Source organism: Protomyctophum bolini, assembly GCF_963924005.1.
Source record: "Protomyctophum bolini genome assembly, chromosome: 9".
NCBI classification, from domain to species: Eukaryota; Metazoa; Chordata; class Actinopteri; order Myctophiformes; family Myctophidae; genus Protomyctophum; species Protomyctophum bolini.
Window position 1 is genome coordinate 12,476,160 of NC_137870.1, and position 20,220 is coordinate 12,496,379.

The following is a 20,220-nucleotide window of genomic DNA, read 5'->3' on the forward strand; positions in this document are numbered from 1 at the left end:
GAAAGGTTGCTTGATTATCAAAATGAAATGTTTCTCCTTTCAAATGACTTTGCTGTACGTGTGAATGGTCCCCTTATTAGGGCCATACCCTTATATCGGTCCATTAAGGGCCGGATTAACACCTCTGAGGGCCCCTGGGCACTGAAGCTCGAAGGGCCCCTCACATGCATGCGTAAATCTTTGTGCGTGCGTGTATTTCAGTGTTTTTTACCTTTTTTTGTCGAGCGCTATGAATGCAGAATGAAAACAAAGCAATGCTGGATGGTGTGACGTGAGTCACCTCTCCACCTGACCTCACACAGCCCAGTGGGTCCACCCACCTTGAACAACAGCCAATCGAGTTGCTGCTTCACTTGCACAATTGCACTTTTCAGCTGCCTTCTCACCAAAATAAAACACTAATCTTTTAGACACCATTTATTTCATTCGGATTAGCAGGGACATTTTCTGTGGAGCTAAAATAATAATAATAATAATAAGGGGCCCTGGGCACGTGCCCAAAGTGCCCATATGGTAGATCCGGCCCTACGTCCAGCAAGAGTGCAACGCATTGTGAGCTTGTAAATCAGCTATTTTGGTTAAGTGTTTAAGTAAAATGACCTTCAGTTCATTTGTGCATTTTATATTGACTTGTTATGTCTTGTACCGCAGTCTGTTCTTCTGTGGATGAATCCATCTCGGGTGTGGCCAGTTGGCAGGTGGTCTCTCTCAGATGGCTCCTCTTCAAGCTCAGCACCTGTTTCAGCTCTGCATGGAGCTTCTCCTTCTGCACCTGGACAAGAGAAGCAAACATAAACCCCACATACGGCGTCTAGCAGAGTACCTCAGGGCTCTACACTAAACATAAACCCCACATACGGTGTCTAGCAGAGTGCCTCAGGGCTCTACACTAGTGACTTTTCTGTTTTCGCTCTACATGAAAATGACATCGAAAATGACATATTTTCTGCAAAGGTTTTCCCAGAATACAGATGCTATGGGGTTTAAGTGGTTAATATGCATTGCAATGTGATTGATTCAATTCATGTCTATTTAAAAAAGTTGATTGCACTTCATCAGCCCCTCAAACCACATTCTTGCCTCCCCCACTAAAACCAACAGTGACAAGTTGAAGTTAGCGGTCACGGTGGCTAGCTTGTTCCTAATGGTGTCTCATTGGTTTCAAGAAAACACAGACGATGGAGCTTGCACAAAAATAAATTTCACCCACTGTTGTATACCTAAAGGCGCACATGTGACAATAAAGATTATTCTGATCCTAGTTCTGATTCAATGAATGAATTAATGATTAAATAAAAGTCTAAATAAATAACCAACCGCTGTGTTTTGGCTTGTGAAAGGGGGCCACGTGTTTACAATGTGTCTGAGTGCCCCAGCACCTGTGTCATGGTTTCATATATATGTGCCATGGTCAGAGGTTCTTTGTTGTTAGCCCCCCCTGCATCCAGCAGTCACCTGCTGCTGTTGGCTGAAAAAAGCCTAGCCAAGCCCTGGCATCCCTGCTGAACAGGGTAAAATGAAAGGCTGTTTATGTGGCAGAGAATGACCTCAGCAGTTCAGACTTGGTTATTGTGTTCCAGTCTATGGGGACTACAGGGCCCGGGGATGGGAGGGTCAAGAGGTCAGTCGCCGTGGTCAGTTGAGTATATGTAACCAAATAAGAACATGCCATGCACAGAAGAGAAATATTATACTTTGTTTAGCCCATTGGTTCCCAAAGTGGGGTCTGGAGGCAGGGGGCCCACAGCTAAATGAGTTAATCAAAATAGCATCAAAATTAGTCACGTTGTGGCGCATTGTGGCTTTGTATCTGTTATTTTCAACAAATAAACAATACATGTGAAAGATATTTTCATATGGGGGACCGTGGCCAAATACAAATTATTTTTTATGAAAAAGTTTGAAAACCACTGCTTTAGCCTACAGTATACTTATTTTGAGTATACAGTACTGCAGTGGATATATTAATTAATCTGAGAGGATGTATGTCAATATATCGTTGATATATCGTGAGTGATATTGACTTGTTCTTATGCTGTGTTTTTTGAATAGTAGTTTTCAATGTTGCAACACATACAATATAGAATATGACTTTTTCTTTTTATCCCACGATTTTGTAACGCATTTTTCACCCCTGTGTCAATTATCTATTGTGATCCTGGGCTCTACACGCCCTCCGCCAACCTGGGGAGGGCGTGTGTCCAAGTTGCTCCTTTGCACCTGACAGGGAGGAGTTTCCCTGGTTGGATGTAGCGCATGGAAGGAACACGTTATTCCAACCAGTTCCTTTCCCCTCCATCAGGTGCCCCGGCTGGCCAGGGGGAGGCAGCGCCCACAGCGTCCAACCCAGAACCTTCTAGCTGTGAGGTGACAGCACTACCGACTGTGCCACCGTGCCCCCTTAGAATATGACACTTTAACGGTAATATCGTATCGATCACAATATTTGCCCTAAATACCCAAATATGAAATGTTGTCCATATCATGCAGCCCTAGTGTGGGTCAGACCATTACTAACACTATCCCAAAGCCTAACCTAACCCTAACCTCACCGCAGTCACCGGAAGCCACAGGTGAAATTTTTAACCCGCAGCACGTTTTATTGTATAACCCACTACGCATGTCGGGAGCCACGGGTGATTTTTAACCTACAGCACGGGTGAGTCTTAACCGGCCACGCAGGTTTGACTAAAAGGGAGGTCTGACTTGGGGGCCGAGTGTGTGCGTACCACTCTCTCTGGGCTGTCCTGTTCGTCTGGGGAGCCACTATGGTGGGGGTTACTACAGGGGGCTGAAGGGGGTCCGTCGGACGGGGGCGCCCGCCTCCTGTCTTTTACCTGTCCACAGAGAGGAGAGAAAACGCTTCAATAACAACGCCAAATAAAAGTATGTAGGCCCTATGTGTAATCAAAATGCATGAAGACCATGTCCATAGGCAACACAATTCGTGGTTACACATTACTTCCTACGTCCATTTAGTTCTCCCTTCTCCAACACGAAGGAACCTGCTTTATTGGAGTAGTTTTTAAATGGGTGACTGCTTTCTGCCTGTTATTCTGAAAATCACACCTGTGTGAAGTGAGGGGCGCTCTTATCATCATCATACATCATCTCATTCCGGCCAATCACAATTTGCGTCCTCACGTTTGTCTTCAATGTGTTTACACAATGTTTGTGTGTGCATAAACACTCAAAACTGGCCATTCATTGTCAATGACATTCAATGGGACAATGTTTGTGTTTACACAAACCCTCAAAGCTGGACAGGGGCTAGTGCCCCTCAAAAATGAGACAGAACATTGTGTACTCACGGCTGGATCTCTGGACTGGCTGAAAACATTGCTGTCCTCTTGGTCTCTGTCAGAGTCTGCAATGCAAGGAAAATCATGTTAGGATGATTATAACCTGTAAAATAAAACGTGTAAATTCAACAATATGAAGAATGATATTGTGATATTCATTCGTTGATACATTCAGGGCAGCTCGGTCACATTCAATCTCGTATGGATCTGCATCTGACCTCAAACCCTTATATCTCCATACAGTATCCATATACTGTATGGAGCTGACCTGTGCTGACAATCCATATGTTGATCCTACCCCACCCGTCCTTCCTGTGCTGACATTCTATACAGTATGTTGATCTGACCTCATCAAACCCTGTATACTCAAGACACGCTCCATATATGGCCAGTACAGAATTCCTTCCATATGTTGATCTGACCCCCCATGCCAAAGTGCCAGCCCAGCGCTATACCATGCATACTCCCATAACTGGGATGGGATCCATAACAACACACCTTGGAGAGGTGAATAACATTTTAATTATAGGTTCAAAGGCTAAAGTCGGTCATAATCAATGTCGATGTCAGAATCAGGAACGCTGGGTGTAATCTCATGAATCTTGGTGGGATTGATCAGCAGGCTGCCCTGAAAAGAAGACTACATTTTGGGTTTAAACGGTCGACAGTCACAGGTCACAATTAATCCCCAAACTCAGGGTCAGTACTATCTCCTGTAGCAGTGCTGTATAGTTCTTATAGTCGAAAAACAGCTAATACATTACCACCATACAAAAGGGACAAAAGGCAATTATCACTTCCACTGTTGCTGTCATGTTACCAATGATACCTCTTGATATTTTGTATTTATGTAGGAAAGGAAAGAAGAAGCTATAAGGAAGTCACTTCAGGGAAGGTTTTGGTGGCTAGTGATTGGCCTAAATTACCACATGTATTCCCAAAGGGCCTGAGCTTAAACACAACACCGTCTCTGGACATACTCCAACTATTTTTAGCCAAGGATAGCCTGTCAAAGGAAAGCATGGCTGCTTCATACAGCCTTCAATTAATATGTGTTTTTCTCTGAAGTAAGCTTATTCTCAGGCCATCTGATTTAATGACTATCAGAGCAAGATTTATGGTATGGCAGTGATGAGATTCTTTACATAACCATGGACATATACACCTGCAGCAGCCACCTTATAACCACCCTAGTCTCCACTCAAGCACCTGTAGACCAAGACCCGGAGGGAGATCCATAACAGCGACAGGAAGACAGTTACTGTCATCACAGACAGTTAATGATCAACACGTTTTTGGTTGACAATAGGTTATTTTTGTCGCACAACGGGACGCACGACACTGACGCATAAATCAGGATTCAAGCAAGATTCAGCAGTGTGGCATCACCTGACCGTCTGACCTGGCAATGCCATTCCATACAGTCCTTCGTTCATGTGATCTTGGCTTGCGTGCGCATTCGGTGTGAGTACATCTGCATGTGTACAGTCGGCCTATTAGTGTGTGTGTGTGTGTGTGTGTGTGTGTGTGTGTGTGTGTGTGTGTGTGTGTGTGTGTGTGTGTGTGTGCATGCGTGCGTGCGTGCGAAGATACATAGCACAGAGTGTCAGCATGGTTGTCATGCCTGTATGGGTGGGTTTGAGGTATCTGGTGTCTAGCAGGCCACAGGAACGCATAGCACACATTCAGTCATGTAGTGGTATCCCTGGCCCTGCCCAACCCGCAGCACTGAGACCCATTAAATAACAGGTCCACACACATCATAATCAACTACTGTTTGTTGTGATAATTCTTTGCTATGGTTTTACTCATTGTTACACTGTTCCACTAGTATAATACATGAAATGGATCAATGGTCTAGCATAGCCCATCAATCACTGTATCTATAGCCCAGTATATATATATATTAGACATGGACAAGAGAGAAGGGACAACATGCACTAAAGGTCACAGGTCATACTTGAAAAAATGCAATTATAAGTACTTTTTGTTAGTATAGTGTCCCTAGTATGTTACAGTAGGTGAACAATCGGCGAAAATGCCTTATGTTCAAGCTCACAACGCGACACATGTAGGTTGCCTATTTTCAGAGAAGATATTTGGTATAAGGGAAAAAATAAGGTGACCAAGTATAGACCCCTGGCAATGAAATATATAGGGTTCAAGTGGTTAACCTTGGTTACAGGCTCTTTTACAACAGTACCCCACAGTATTTCACATAGATGGGACACCTGGGAGTTGTCCATTACAAACACTATGCTCACCTGGGTTACTTAGCATGCAGCTGCACTGCAATATGACTGACTGACTGACTGAGTGTTAATTAATTGAACCCAGAGCAACCCCTAAGGGTTCATTTGGATTCATTTGTACTCAAATGGATAAACACTGAGCATATTTTACTGTGTAGGAGAGTTGCTCAAGGGCGCCTAGATTTGTTCTGTGATATAACTGTAGGCTTTTCTGTCTTTGATCATAGGAAACCCAAACTCCGTATAAATGTACTTCTTGTGAATGAACTTTGAGAAATACAAGGTATGGAATGAGAGACTGTGAGTGTCCAACAAGTATAAGAGTTGGCACTTGGCAGCACAAAATCACTATTAGGATAAAAGTGAGTCAGTTGTCACTTTTTATGACCAACCGTAATTGTTCCTCAAAGTAGTCCAAAAAAACTACATGTGTACTACCCAAGTAAAATAATAGTATTTCTACTTATTAATCTTCACACATCTGCTTGCAAGTGACATAAAATGCTGTAGTAGACTATGATTGCTACCATAGCCAGCCAAGTGAAGTGTTAGATCCTGTCGATGCTAGTGTATACTGTAATGTTAATGAGTAGGATAAACATTTCCCCATTCATTAGAGTCAGTCTTTACAGTCCAGTATGTGCATCAGGTTGCGCAGCAGCAGGTGCACAGACAGCCGGGTTAAAAAAAAAGGCAAAGGCAAATTAATGGCAGTGTAGAAGTGAGCAGTTACGATGTGTCAAAACAGAAGAGTTAGCAACAAGATAACACTGGTGTGAGGGAAAATGTGTCAGCTTTACAGAAAGTAGAGTAGAGGGTTCTCAGTAGACCATGGGGTCAGGAAAGGCCAGACGGGATTCTGTAATTCTTCAGGTTTAAAACAATAAACAGTTCCAGGGTTTCTCAAATATTTTCACGTATTTGGTCGCAGACCACCATTTGAAAGATTTTGCACCCATGAGAGAAGATTTGTCAACAGTATTTGTCAACATGTGTTAATTTTCTTTGATAATTGCCAAAACGTATTCTCCTTGTCAACCCAACTCTCACATGGTAGAGATCTAGTGGTTAACCAGAGATATACTCCACTATGCTGAAGTAGTCACTGTAAAATGAGCATTGCGCCTGTCACAGACATGCGCAAAGCAAGTTCAGTCAGGAAACACTCTGGCAATATAGGGTCTGTAATGATACAACAGGCATCCATAGACTGATGTTTCTATACTTCCTGTCACTCCCACAAAGTGTCAGCGTGTGTCTCATAGTCATAACCACTGGTAACCGCTCTTCAAACGTTTGCACCCGACGACTGTAATGAACAGAGAATCGGTGTGACTGACAGAAGCAGGTGATATCAACGGCACTCCCTGTACCGATGAGAGTAAAGATAAATTCAAGTGTCATATCGTGGCAGCAACAACAGTCATAATGAGACACAGGAGGGAGGGGTACAGGTTAGTGCGCATACTAGAAATATTACAAATACAGGCAAAATAAAAATACGGATCTGCTGGCCCTTGATATCAGCACAGGATCTCTGAATGAGTGAATGAAAGGAATGGAGGGGTGGTGGAGGGGCAGGGGGGAAGGAGAGAAGAGTTCCTGCCATGTCTTATTATAGAGCAGACTGACACACATCTGCATGCCTGTGCGGGGTGGTTGACCTGCTCAGAATGGGGGCCCCTCACACATGCACTCAGTAGCATTTAGGGCCTCCGTGACTCTATGCATGGAAAAGAGGGACCAGGTGAATCCAGGTGAAAGCTGCGATTCACTCATGTTTAAGCGGGCGATAGAGCTCTGTGATGCAACTCAATATTATTTGGCAGATAGTAAAATCCTGCCCATCAAAACAGTTCAAATGTAAATGAATAATTGGCCAAAATATGGGAAAAATAATCAATAGAGTTTATACAGTAAGTAAATAGTCTTGGGATGGGGAACATCCTATTCCCTTAGTGTGACGGAAACAGGGTGCATACTCCACTGTCTAATGAGACAGAAGGAAGCCAACAAAGGCTTGCAACATTCACCTGCATTTCAGCAGGATTTACAGCAAGGGAATTCCTGTGATGGGAACACAAAAAAACACAGCCAAATAACTACAAATAACATAAAGACAACAGTGACATGCATCATGATGGTTTAGGACTTTTGGGGTGATTTTATTGACATGACTGAAAAAGCCCATTGTCTGGCAAAAAGTGTCATTCTCCCCTGGTCACCATGCCACATATACTGCACACAAATATTGATCACGTTTTGCTTTGTTGTATAGAATAGAAGATGAGTCTACACTGTATACTCATATAGATGTGCACTGGCCTGACCATGGGAGTGCACATCTGACCAAGGGAGTTTTATGCATGCCTATTGTTGTGCAGTGTTGTGCAGCCTATTATTTGACGTTAGCTCATATACTGACGACACAATTTCTGCTTCGGCTATTTGTGTGAGAGAGAGAGAGAGAGAGAGAGAGAGAGAGAGAGAGAGAGAGAGAGAAGCCTCTGTCCCAGGCTTACTCATCTGTAAAGAGAAAAGCCTGCATGGTCACAACCTAAGGCAGAGACGGTATCGGCGGTAGTGTCGGGCCGGAACATCCGTCAGATGTATTTCCCCCGGATACAATGTTTTTTCGACCAATCACAACAAACAGATTTGTAAAGCATCAACGTATTTAAAGTAAAATCTTTTATAGTTCTCTCTTTTTAAACAGCAATATAATCAGCCAATATAAAACAAAGGGTCACCTACAGTATAAGTGTAGAGCAAAGTTTTCAAAGTAAAGTAAGTTCACTAACTTGACTCAGCAATGCATGCCTGGTTAATCACATGCTATCACATACATTGTTAAGAGCATAATGTCCTTCTCTAGTTGTATTGGCACAGAACACAGAACAGAACATCTCTCAACTATATTGACCAAACAGGGGATCAGAATTAGGTTTACTTTAGTGTCTATTAGGCCCCATTTACCTGCCAACATTGATCATACTACATTAAGACAAATATATTACGACTGCTCTAGTAAGAGTTGTTGTTGTTGTTGTTGTTGTTGTTGGGGTGCAACATTAGTATCTCAGATTCTCAGTGATATAAATAGCCTGCATCCTGCATCCTTAGACACACTAAATTGAGAAAGGACGCAATCATGTCACCCTGTCCTGGGAGGGATGCAATATTGTACTCAGTACTGTAATCTAATGTTGTTGAAGTAGGACTCATAAAATGTCCCTGGGACCCATCTAAAAGACCACCCTTGGGTCCCGGGACCCATTACATTGAAAACCTATTTACATAACTTATCTTAACTACATGGACCATACATAGCATTCCAATTCTGGACATGTTATAAGCCGAACAAAGCTCACACCGTGTTGCAACAAGACACATTGTTGACGGCTGATTCAGTCTGGCTTATTAGCCAGGCTAACACATTGTGACCTTACTGCAGCTATTGACACAAAGTGAAGCTATTTCTGCTGTCTTGTTTTGGTAAACCTACCATACATGCTATGTACTTTTACTGTACACTGTACTGTACATAAGTTGCATGACGAGAAGCAGATACGTATGGACTCTGGTGCTATAATTCATTCCAGTGACTGGGTTAAGTTTATTAAAAATTGACATATAAAATATGTTATAGTTTTCTTTGTAAGGGGATGGCAACCAACTCTCATTGTATTCAGGCTTTCGGCTAACATAATACTGTATTATTGTGTACTGTGTATTGTGTAAGCCCACGTGTAGACTACAAACATAAACAAAATCACAAAACGCACATACTGTAGTAAAGTTCAAAAGCACCTCTCACGCGCACAGACACACACACAGACACACACACACACACACACACACACACACACACACACACACACACAGACAGACAGACAGACACACACACACACACACACACACACACAAAGGAAAGGAAAGGACAGTTACATGTTGTAACACACAATTGGTGGCTGCAAATGTACATAATTGGGTGATTTGAGGACAGTCATGAGACTGGAGTCGAGACAGCCGAGCTCCTTATCCCATTCTGACCTGAGATCAGATTCATACGAGGTTTTCCACTGGACACACACTTGTCTGATTACCCCATTCTGACCTGAGATCAGATTCTAAAAATGTCAGTCGTTCTTCGAATTTTTCAAAAATAGCAGACCTACAAGCTCGTATCGCGCCACTCGGTGGCGCGATATGAGCTTGTAGATCTGCTATTTTTCAATAGCTAAAGCATAACATGATGCCAACACCAAAATGGGTGCCCGGTCAGAATGGGTTATGCTGTCCTAATAGGTACTGTTCCACTTCTCAACAAGACAGGCCCGCAAATAGTGCAACCAATAACATCAGCTTCTAAAGAACATAGCTGGAATTAGGGAATCAAGGTCACTGTTGTCAGTTTGGATCAGGAATGTGGGCAATAAACATGGTATTAATCACATGTGATTGTGCATGGATGCATGTATTCATACAAAAGAAATGCATGCTCACAACGTGTATACCCAGACGCATGCACACATGGCAAAATCGCTGGGTAAGTGTAAGTGTTACCAAAATTCCTTGGTAAGTGTTTAGGTTGTTTGCATTTAGTTAGTAGTTGCCAAGATTGTGATTCTATCATCACCATCATAAGCATTTATGTCAAACACTCCAAACCATTGTCTTGTGGTCCAGTATGAATCCAGAATGGACAGCCAAGGAAGGCTGTGGAGATGAATGAAACCGAGACCCAGCATGGAGACATTCACAAATCTATCATTGTCTGAGAGAGTTGGAGTTCAAAGGGTTCTTGGACCTGAGAAGTGTTTCATATTGCGTCTTTTAACAATTCCCTCCCCTGCAGAGCTATGCACAACAGAAAATAACCTTGTTCACAGGACTGCCAGCGTACTCAATCCTAAGTTTAGCAAGTATAAAAGTATCCTTTATAAGGTTGCCCACTGCAACTATAGTTTAATTAATTGGCTCTAGGGCCAACTACGCTAAAATGCGGAAGGTATGGTAAGGTGCTGGGATAAAAATGACTACCAAATGACAAGAATGATATATGATATGATATAGTATTGTCAGTTCACACTGAAATCTGTCTTGCAACACAGCAGCAACGTTACGTATGCAGAACACATATACACACATTTGACATAGCACAAAGAACAAGTCATGTGAACACAAGGACCAGGTTCCAAATCCAACCCCCATCTTGTCTTGTACAGTATGTCTCTCCTCTTTCTGTCCTTGGTTTCCCCCCCCCCCCCTCTCTCTCTCTCTACAGTGAATTATCTTAAATAAAACATAAAGATATTCCCCAAATAAATCTTTAAAAACAAAACAAGATTAGTAAGACCTCCCTGAATACCCAGTGGAAATAAGCCACACCCGCAGGCATGAGCCCTCTGACAGGAAATGCCTCTGTGTAAACAGGAAATAGAGATATTTCTGTCAGATAAGATGGACTAGGCACACGGCGAGAGAGACAAATCGCCTTAAATGATATGAACATATGATGATGATAACATAAGTCTGATAGTTATGGAATAGACCAAATTTCAATACGCAAACAAAAGTATGAATGTGAAATGTAAACTAATGTGAATATTCTTATCTGATAACAGTATTTGCTTATATAAATAACTCTGAGCACCTTGTGTACGTGCTCCAAGTAGGAAGTTTGCACTCAGACGTCAAACACTGTTTCCTTGTGCGGCATCCCCATGCTTCCTCGCCCAATCAACTTTGACCTTACTTCCAGGTCTAAACGTAAATCATCACCCTAGAAGTTTGTCGCCAGAAAACTGTCAGCATCATTTTTTCATTCTTTCATTCCTTCTCTATAGCAAATTACATGGTGGACCATAATCATACTTAATCTCACATCAAACTCATTTATATTTTGGTGCTTCGGACCTTTGCGTCCTTGAAATCTGTTAAAATGTTGACTTTAATTTATAAAATACATGGCCGCAAATGAAAAATAAAATAAATCACACTGTAGATATCGTCTCTGTAGGGTGGAAACCTCATATGGCCAAAACTGTTACTTTTCAGGATTAAATAAATGCAAAGATAGCAGATCTGCAAGTATATCTGTTACTTTTGATGCTTTTCTGTGATGCTGTAGATTGATCGAGTAGCGTATTAGTTTACATAAAAATACAAAAAGTAAAAATATGGAGATAAGAGGTTTCTGCCCGACAGCAACGGCACACATTTTCCCTCCCCAAAATGACGATGTTCTATGAATCACACACTCTTGTGTTATTATTTATTAACAACATGAAACTCAGACCTCTGGTCCTCGTGACTGTCTGTACCGTCCACATTAGTACAGTTTCCAGTTACTGCCCCTCTATTAAAGCACAGCCAGCTGGATCCCAGAGATGCCAGTTGCCAGGAACTGGCATCTCCATCGCTTCATTTATACTTCGTTGTGCTCACAATGCGTCACATCGCAACAACACGTTATATGAGCTTGTAGATCTGCTATTTTCACTGACACAACTGAGTATACATGTGGCCTATGATGCAGACAGACAAAATGGTGTATATATATTATATAATCCGTCAACAATGCTTACTACTACCTCATAGACAGATAGCCTTTATTTGAAAGTGTACAAACTGACAGGAAATGGGGAAGAGAGATGGGGAGTGACACGCAGCAAAGATCGTCGGGATCCGGAGTCGAACCCGCGACACACTGTCAGGCTGGATTAGTAGCCTAGTGCCTGGACCACTAGGCCGGCCCGGGCCACCCCTACTCTTTTACACCTGTAAACTCACTAAAGTCAAAACTCACTGGAAGGAGGAATGGTGTGAGTTAAATGGTGCTATATGTGCTGGCTGCTGGGGCATTTGGCATTTGGACGTATGGTATGTAATGTCAGTAAAAGCTATAGTGTAAGTATAGTTTCTATTTCAGTGCTCATTACAAGGCTGGATATGCGCGTGCAGCATGTTAGCAGCCATCAGTGTCCCCTGCATCCATTATACCGCCGTACCTACATGCATGCATGCAAGCACTCACGCACCCACGCAGCGATTCCTTTGCACATCATACCTGACAGTATACTGTGTACATATAAAGCAAGAACACATGCACACATATATACACACATTGTGCTCTTTTAGCCCTTGCAGTGACACACAAAATACTGCCCAAAGAGTTGCTTCAAATCATGTTTAGTACAACTTCATGGAGACATTGTGGTACTAGAAAACATTTGAAATGAACTTTTGACTGTGGCTTCTTCCCCTGTTGAATGTCACTCTCATTGAAACCTTATACTGTATGCCTAAAAGTTTGTGTCATTTTTCACTATTTTAAAATAGTGAAAATAGACGATCTACATTGACAATATTTGAACTATTTTAATGGCAAAAAGGTTTAGGCACAAGGGGTAAGGCGGTGTGCAATATAGGGTCCCGGCCTTGCGCAGTACCATAATATATGCCACCCTCTGTCACACGGTAGGGGCATGTTTTGGCTTGCAGACCTGTGGTCCGTTCTACCCAACCACCTACCGCCCAACATACCAGGCTGGTGGGCGAGTCCGGGGTAGATGTGGAATGGCGGTGTGGGGTATGCTTAGGAGAGGACATAGAGATCCTATGACCATCACGGTGCAGCTGTCACTTGTGTGTAAAATTAAGACTGGGGTGTTTGAAATGATCGCGCCGTAGAGCTATCAACAACTGACAACTCTCACCGATCGGGCAATGCAAGCTAGAATCCTATGATCACTAAAACAGCACCAATTAAAGACTTATGCCCTAACCACACCAAAGGGTCATCATGCAACTCCTTGGGTCCAAACGGTTGCAAGGAGTTGCATGGTGACCCTTTGGTGTGGTTTGGGCCATTGAATTCCATGCGTTGAATCACTTGGGACAACGTGGGACGACGTGCGTCAACATGCAACAGGACATACCACACCGCTGGGACAACGCTAAAACCGTCTCGACCCTTTGGTGTGGTTAGGGCTTAAAACTAACTAGAGGGATGGGCTCTAGTACTGCTTCAGGACATTTCAGGTAATGTCAGGTAAATTGTCAGCGATGGACATTAAAATATACAGAATTTGTTTTGAAATGCAGTTCCTTCTAATCTAATTCTATACTATATTATGGCTAAGCTCACGTAGGCCTATATCATATTAAAGCTGCACTGTGTAACTTTCCTCTTCAACCATGGATTTGAACCCGGTTTCCTGTGCAAGTGCTGAAATGTTTACCATTGAGCTAAAAGAGCCTGCCTGCTTGCTCACGGGATAAATTGAATCTTGACCATCAGGTCAAAATTCGTGTCAGATCCAGTGTCTAGGCGAGACATGACCTTTGACACGATCTAAATGTCTCAATAGAAGAGCAGGGAGACAAAGTACAACCACCTAAATTATATAAGTTATATTTTAACATACTCTACCATAGGGATTGGACAAAATGTACATTTCATATATTTAAAAATGTACCGTTAATTGAAAATGCTGTATGACACAAGTCCCCAACACTGTACCATGCTGGAGTAATAGTGAAATGCCACGCTGCAAATAGTTCCCATACATCTCAGTGAATACTGCCGTGTTTGTAACCAGAAACTGGCATGTTGGAATAAACACAAGCGGCAGCTGTCTTACTAAAAATGTCTTTGGATTTTAAACAACACCCTATTGTTATTCTCTCAAAACTCAGCAATGTGCTCCCTGGAGAAGAACATATTAAATGCTGTGATGCAACATTAGCCTGTGCCTGGCCAATGTTAAGTAATATTTTATAAAATAACAAACTCAGCTGGGTCGTAAACATAACCCCTGATAAAAAAGGAGATAATTACAAAGCATACACAAACTAAATAATGTAAGCAATAGGTGAAAAAAGTTTTGCTTGCTAAAACTTGCTGAAAAAAACTTGCCACTTCACAAAATCAGGAATGTATATCATTCCAAAGCCAAACACGGCCTCATATTTCTCTGCACTCACAGAGATGCCTTCACACCAACAGCATGAAGACAACCTTCTCAAGCTTCATAAGACTCTTCCAAGACATTTCCAAACACAGCAAGCAACTCATCAATTACTAAAAGGAGAAGAGAAACTGGAATAAAAGAACCTCCATCAAAGCCTACCGTATTCCCTCTCTCAATGTTCCCTCCTCCAGTGGTTCAGAGGTGACACATGTCAACCTGCAGCAGGGAACTGTCACAACCTCTTCCCTTTCCGATAGCTTCCTTCAGCCCCTCTTTCTTTCCCTTTCTTGGACTCTCTCCTTCACTATGTCCACACTCACACACTTCTTTCTGGCGTTGCTGCTCTTTCCAGCTTGTCTATCTATTGCTTTGCCCTTGTCTCCAGCCAGCCAGCCTGTTGCTCCCCTCACTGAGACCTCAGAGCTGGCCCAGGCCCATGGCATCTCCAGAAGGAGCCCGTCTGGCTGCCTGATTGGCTCGAGGGCAGAGAGATGCCCCCATATTAGGGCAGTGAGGGGGCGGGTCTGTCGTCGAAGGGAGGGGCAGGGACACAATGTTTTTGAAACAGTCTGTCTCTTCTGGAGTAGATTGTACTTGACTGAGAGCCTCTCCTCCCTCCTCTGTTCTTCCACTCATAGGCCAGTCAATTTAAGGTTTCACCCAAGAGAAATTGCAATAGTAATCGTTCAACATTTTATGTGATTCTTAGGGTCATCCAATTAACATTAAATATTGTGAATTAAATACTTAGTGGATCATGGTAAATTCAGGGGTTGAATATTGGGGTACCATTAACAGATGCCAGATCGACGGACGGACTGACAGGTTTTACAGGTTTTCATAGTAATCTGCGACATATGGTCGCAATTATTATTATGCTGATCTTCCGTCGGTCCTGCTCCCCCTGATGAACAGTGTGGATGACAACAGATCCCCAGATAGATCTGACTATACTAAACTTCAAAGGCAAAAATGAGAGGGTCAGAAATAGATCTATAAGAATCCTTGTGGTACACAGACAAGTCCCCGGCTGGTGTAATTGATGTTGTGGGAATGTTATTTATATCCCAAAGAGCTGAAAATAGAAACAGGCTTTGGATCCCATAAAGAAATTGTGACTCTTCTGTACTGGGCGTATAGCAGCTGCTGTGCGCTAAATGATACGTAGCTTGTTAGTTCAGTCAGATATACTCGAGCGGCTTCATGCTGTGCTCAAGGGCGCATACATATACTCAAGGGGTTAATACGCTGCATTACTACGTGGGTGTAAACAGTGTTTGCAAGACCCACATGTCATACGCTGATGTGGCAGTCAGCTGATCAATTGGGCGGGGTATTTAAGCTCTCCTAGACCGCATGCTCTTTCTGCCTTCCTTCTGCATATGGTTCCTGGTTGGTTGTTATGAGGTGTTTGCTCCCACCACCACCCCAGCACCACCGGTGGGCTCTGTTATTTATGTTCCCCATGGGGGGGGGGGTTGTTATTGTATATCTATCTCCCTGCTCTTAATGTTAATGATGGTATTTAATTATTCTATAATCAATATTGGTTAAAACTATTCGTGAGTTATCTGACTGAACTGCTGTTACTACTCTGTGTGTGTGTGTGTGTGTGTGTGTGTGTGTGTGTGTGTGTGTGTGTGTGTGTGTGTGTGCATCTGACCTGTGTGTCCCAGCAGGCCCCAGCATAGTACAGCATGTCCACACTGGACCCTGTTTACTGTTATTGTATGTCTGTGTGGGATGACTTGATCACAGAGCTATAGCTATAGCCATACACCAGGATGCCATTGTATTGCGTGTGCGTGCGTGCGTGCGTGCGTGCATATCTGTCTGGCCTTAGAGTGGCCTGGATAAATCACATCAGCAGGCAGGTCAAGTTTACCCTTTTTTTGCATGACACATTTTCTTGCACACAGAATGTGTGCAAGAAAAGCTTATTGAAATGCATACAGAAAACAGCGATTCATTAATTCAACTTTGTGTAGCCTACTACAAATTAAAAAATACACAACTTGTATGCAAAAGAAAAATAATGAAAGATAGAGCAATATTCCTACAATTGCAGGACCATTCATCGAACCCAATACCCACAGTATATGGGGAAAAACAGAACCTGTGTGCTGTGTTCCAATAATGGATCCAATGTAGTTATTTTATTTAGTTAAATATTTATAAAATGCACACAGACAGACTTAACCACCCTATTTTTGACATAGTATAGGTGAATTATTTCTAAAATGTGGGGCGCCTGCTGACCTATCGGTCCAGGTGCATACCACATACATGCATGCCTGACAGCGTGTCACAGGTTTGAGTCCCAATCCCGACGACCTTTGCTGCGTGTCATTCCCAGTATCTCTCTATGTTTCCTGTCCATCATCACTATATCCTATAGGGAGAAATACCCCAAAAAATATCTAAAAAACTTTTCTAAAATGTTAAAAAATTGGTCTAGAACTGCTAAATAAAATAGCCCTTAACTCAGCTGCTGTGTTAAGTGGTCAGATGGGTCAATCAATCGATTGTGTTCCACCAATGGAACTAACATATAGCATACCCTATCCACCGCTGACGACAACAGAAGGCACTGCTCTGAAGGAAGTCAATGACTTCAAGTACCTGGGCTCATGGGTCAACTCAACGGAGCAATATCTTAAAGTGAGGAAGGTACTTGCATGGAGGGCCCTGAACCAGGCCAGTGTATGGAACTCCAACCTCCCCCGTCAAACGGTAGAGTCTGTTCTCCTATATGGCAGTGAATGCTGGACCCTGAAGCCAACCCTGCAGAAGTCGCTGAGCCAGAAAATAGAAGCCAGGAGAATGAGACTATAGCAGGACACTGCCAAAGACACCAGGAGCTGCCAGCCAGCAAACTAGTGCTGTGGGAACCAACACATGGGCATGAGGAAGTCCAACATTAACATATGTGGATGTACTCAGGAACGACATGGGAGCGCAAAGCATCAACTGGCCAGATGTATGGAGAACCGGGATGACTGGATGCAACGATGGAGGGCTCGTCTGAGGACGACCTAGAGAGAGAATGTTATAAAATAGTGTTTTGGGCGAGCGCCCACTAAATTTATATCGGTCTCATGATGTTTTATGTTGTCATTTAGTGCCCTAAATAAACATTAAAGGCCATAGACTTATGCCTGGGAAACAAATTACATTATAAGGGCTTCTAAACAAACAAATACCCATAGACTTGGCTGCCACATCTTCAAAAGCCACATATTGAGGTAATAGTCCCCCTCAAAAACAAAAGATGAACTATGGAGATAAGTGTTCTGCTTCACCGTAAAGACTCAACTGTCCCATATACAGACTCACTGTCCCATACTCACTGTCCCATACACACTGTCCCATACAGACTCAGTGTGGGACTCAGTACAGACCCCTCTGCCTGGCTATGGTGGCCATGCAGGCAGAGGGGGAGAGCTGCCAGAGGGGAGTCGTTCAGCCAGCACTGCGTCAGCTAAGATGGTCATTGTTGCAGTCCAGCTCTATAACAAAGCCAGGATTTATACATGCATTGGTTGCATTGGGCAAACAGGACACAGAGGAGGCAGGGAGGATGGATGGGTGGGTGGATGGATGGATGGATGGAGGGAGGGAAGGAGGGAGGGATGGATGGATGGATGGATGGATGGATGGATGGAGGGATGGATATGGGGCAGGTGGATAAGGAGGGGGGACGATGCTATGCTACAGTAGCTTGTAGAGGTGAATGGGATGAGACGAGAGGTGAGGAGGAACGAACTGCACTTGAGCAGTTGGCAGTTAAGGCAGCCGTCACAAAGTGACACAATTGGGCGTTGAGCTTGTACATCTGCTATCTTTGGCTAATGTTCCAATCCAGAAGACGGATGCTGCTGGGCAGAGTCCCATCAGCCCCCAGTTATGCCTTTACTTCAACTGGTACAGCCAACGATTCAGTGACTGAAATATCAGTTACTTGTATACTGACCTGCAGTCAGTGCAGTGGTCAACAATCTGAATACATTGCACATGTGCACACACTGCACATCCAAGTGCAGGACAAACAACAATACATCAAAGAACATATAGGTCATATAGCACACTGGCAAAATAAGCTCCACTATCCCTTACTGTATGCCAATGCCATATAGAGCACGCATGCACACACGCACGCACAGTCATCAGGTAAGTCAAGGAAGCCTGTTGCTGATAAACTAAACATGAACTAAAAACTGCTGTCAGCCACACAATGCTCACTTCCTCCCTATACTTGAGGTTTTTGACCTGCCTGGCCCTCCTGTGTGTCTGACTGTGTGTGTGCCTGACTGTGTGTGCGCAAAACTGTGCGTGTGTGTGTGTGTGTGTGTGTGTGTGTGTGTGTGTGTGTGTGTGTGTGTGTGTGTGCGTCTGACCTGTGTGTCCCAGCAGGCCCCGGCATAGTACAGACAGCATGTCCACACTGACCCTGTTTACTGTTTACAAAAAGAAAACGTCGCGGCAGACAATCCAGCATGTAACCTCGACTCACCAGGCTTTCCACCACCTCGGAGGAAAGCCTGGTCTCTGTTTCAAAAGTCCGTATGGACATGGTCGGGAGCTCTTCTACAAAAATGTAAGTTACAAGTTACTGTCGCGTGTTGCCATTCTCTTGTAGGCAATTGTATTATTTCCCACCACGGAGTACCCTACCCTTCCTTGCATCTCAGAGGACAGGCAAGACGAAGACGGGCAGTGTCGGTAGGCCAATCAGAGGCAGGCGGGGCGTTACCATGTCTATGCTCTGACGTAGAAAGAAATCACGCTAAAGGCGTACACGAGGATGCCATTGAATAATATATTGCATATCATGCAGAAACCAATTTTATTGTATTTTACCTTTTTATGTTTTTTTCCTAATTAGCGCCCTACTTGATCATACTATAGTGTCACATCACGTCCAAAGTAGCAGATCCACTAGCCCCACAAGCAGAACCCAAATGGTACTAAAGTTCTGGCATTTGGTAGACTTTACCCCATTGGGTCCTATTCCACGGTCGGGTGCCACCTGGTACCGAACAGAAATAAACATAAATACGTCGGATACGTCGTTGCGGCGCCGTTTGAGGGCTTCTGTTTGTTTGAGTTATTCTGAATGTGTGAACTATAAGTACCTATAAATACCGCTGCGAATTCTCCTGTGCCGCGGAAGCCGTTAAGTATTTTTAATCTATGTTTGATAAAAAATGTCGCTTCTTCCTACCTTGTTTATTGACACCTCATTGTACCGCCTATCTGGCTAGCTAGTGGTGCTATAGCTATGACGTTAGCCGGCAAAGCCAACCGCACATCGGGAGGCGGTACAATAAACGGTAAATAAACAAGAGGAAATCAAAGCGACATTTTTAATCAAACATGGATTAAAAATACTTAACGGCTTCCGCGACACAGGAGATATTCTCAGAGGTATGTATAGGTACTTATAGTTCGCACATTCGGAAACCATAACAGGAAAAAATGTAGTAATACCGCGCAGACAGACTAAACGAGGAGTTTGTTTATATCCGCGTTCCAACAATTGCATTAGAAAATTTTGTAATGTCGAGGAACCCTACATAAAGCGATCATCCAAATTTCATAAAAGCTTTATGGAGGGTTCCGAGAGGGGCTACAGATCCACTAGCTCTGATCAATAAACGCATTAGAGCTATGGACAAGAGCTACAGA

At 43.3% G+C, this 20,220-nt stretch overlaps 1 protein-coding gene across 4 annotated transcripts in view; it reads right to left on the reverse strand.

Annotated features, from left to right (window-relative positions):
* Positions 1 to 14,930, reverse strand: part of prx (periaxin) — a 33,848-nt gene extending 18,918 nt beyond the window's left edge. For 3 of the 4 annotated variants that reach the window (XM_080773020.1, XM_080773018.1, XM_080773021.1), the window contains exons 1-4: positions 14,692 to 14,930; positions 3,312 to 3,367; positions 2,730 to 2,837; positions 647 to 772 (exon numbers count right to left, since the gene is read on the reverse strand). In XM_080773020.1, the coding sequence (XP_080629146.1) occupies positions 647 to 676 (30 nt within the window). In that variant the 5' untranslated portion in view covers positions 677 to 772; positions 2,730 to 2,837; positions 3,312 to 3,367; positions 14,692 to 14,930. The remainder of the gene's footprint in view (positions 1 to 646; positions 773 to 2,729; positions 2,838 to 3,311; positions 3,368 to 14,691) is intronic. The other variant, XM_080773019.1, reaches the window with a different exon arrangement.
* Positions 14,931 to 20,220: the final 5,290 nt, after the last annotated feature.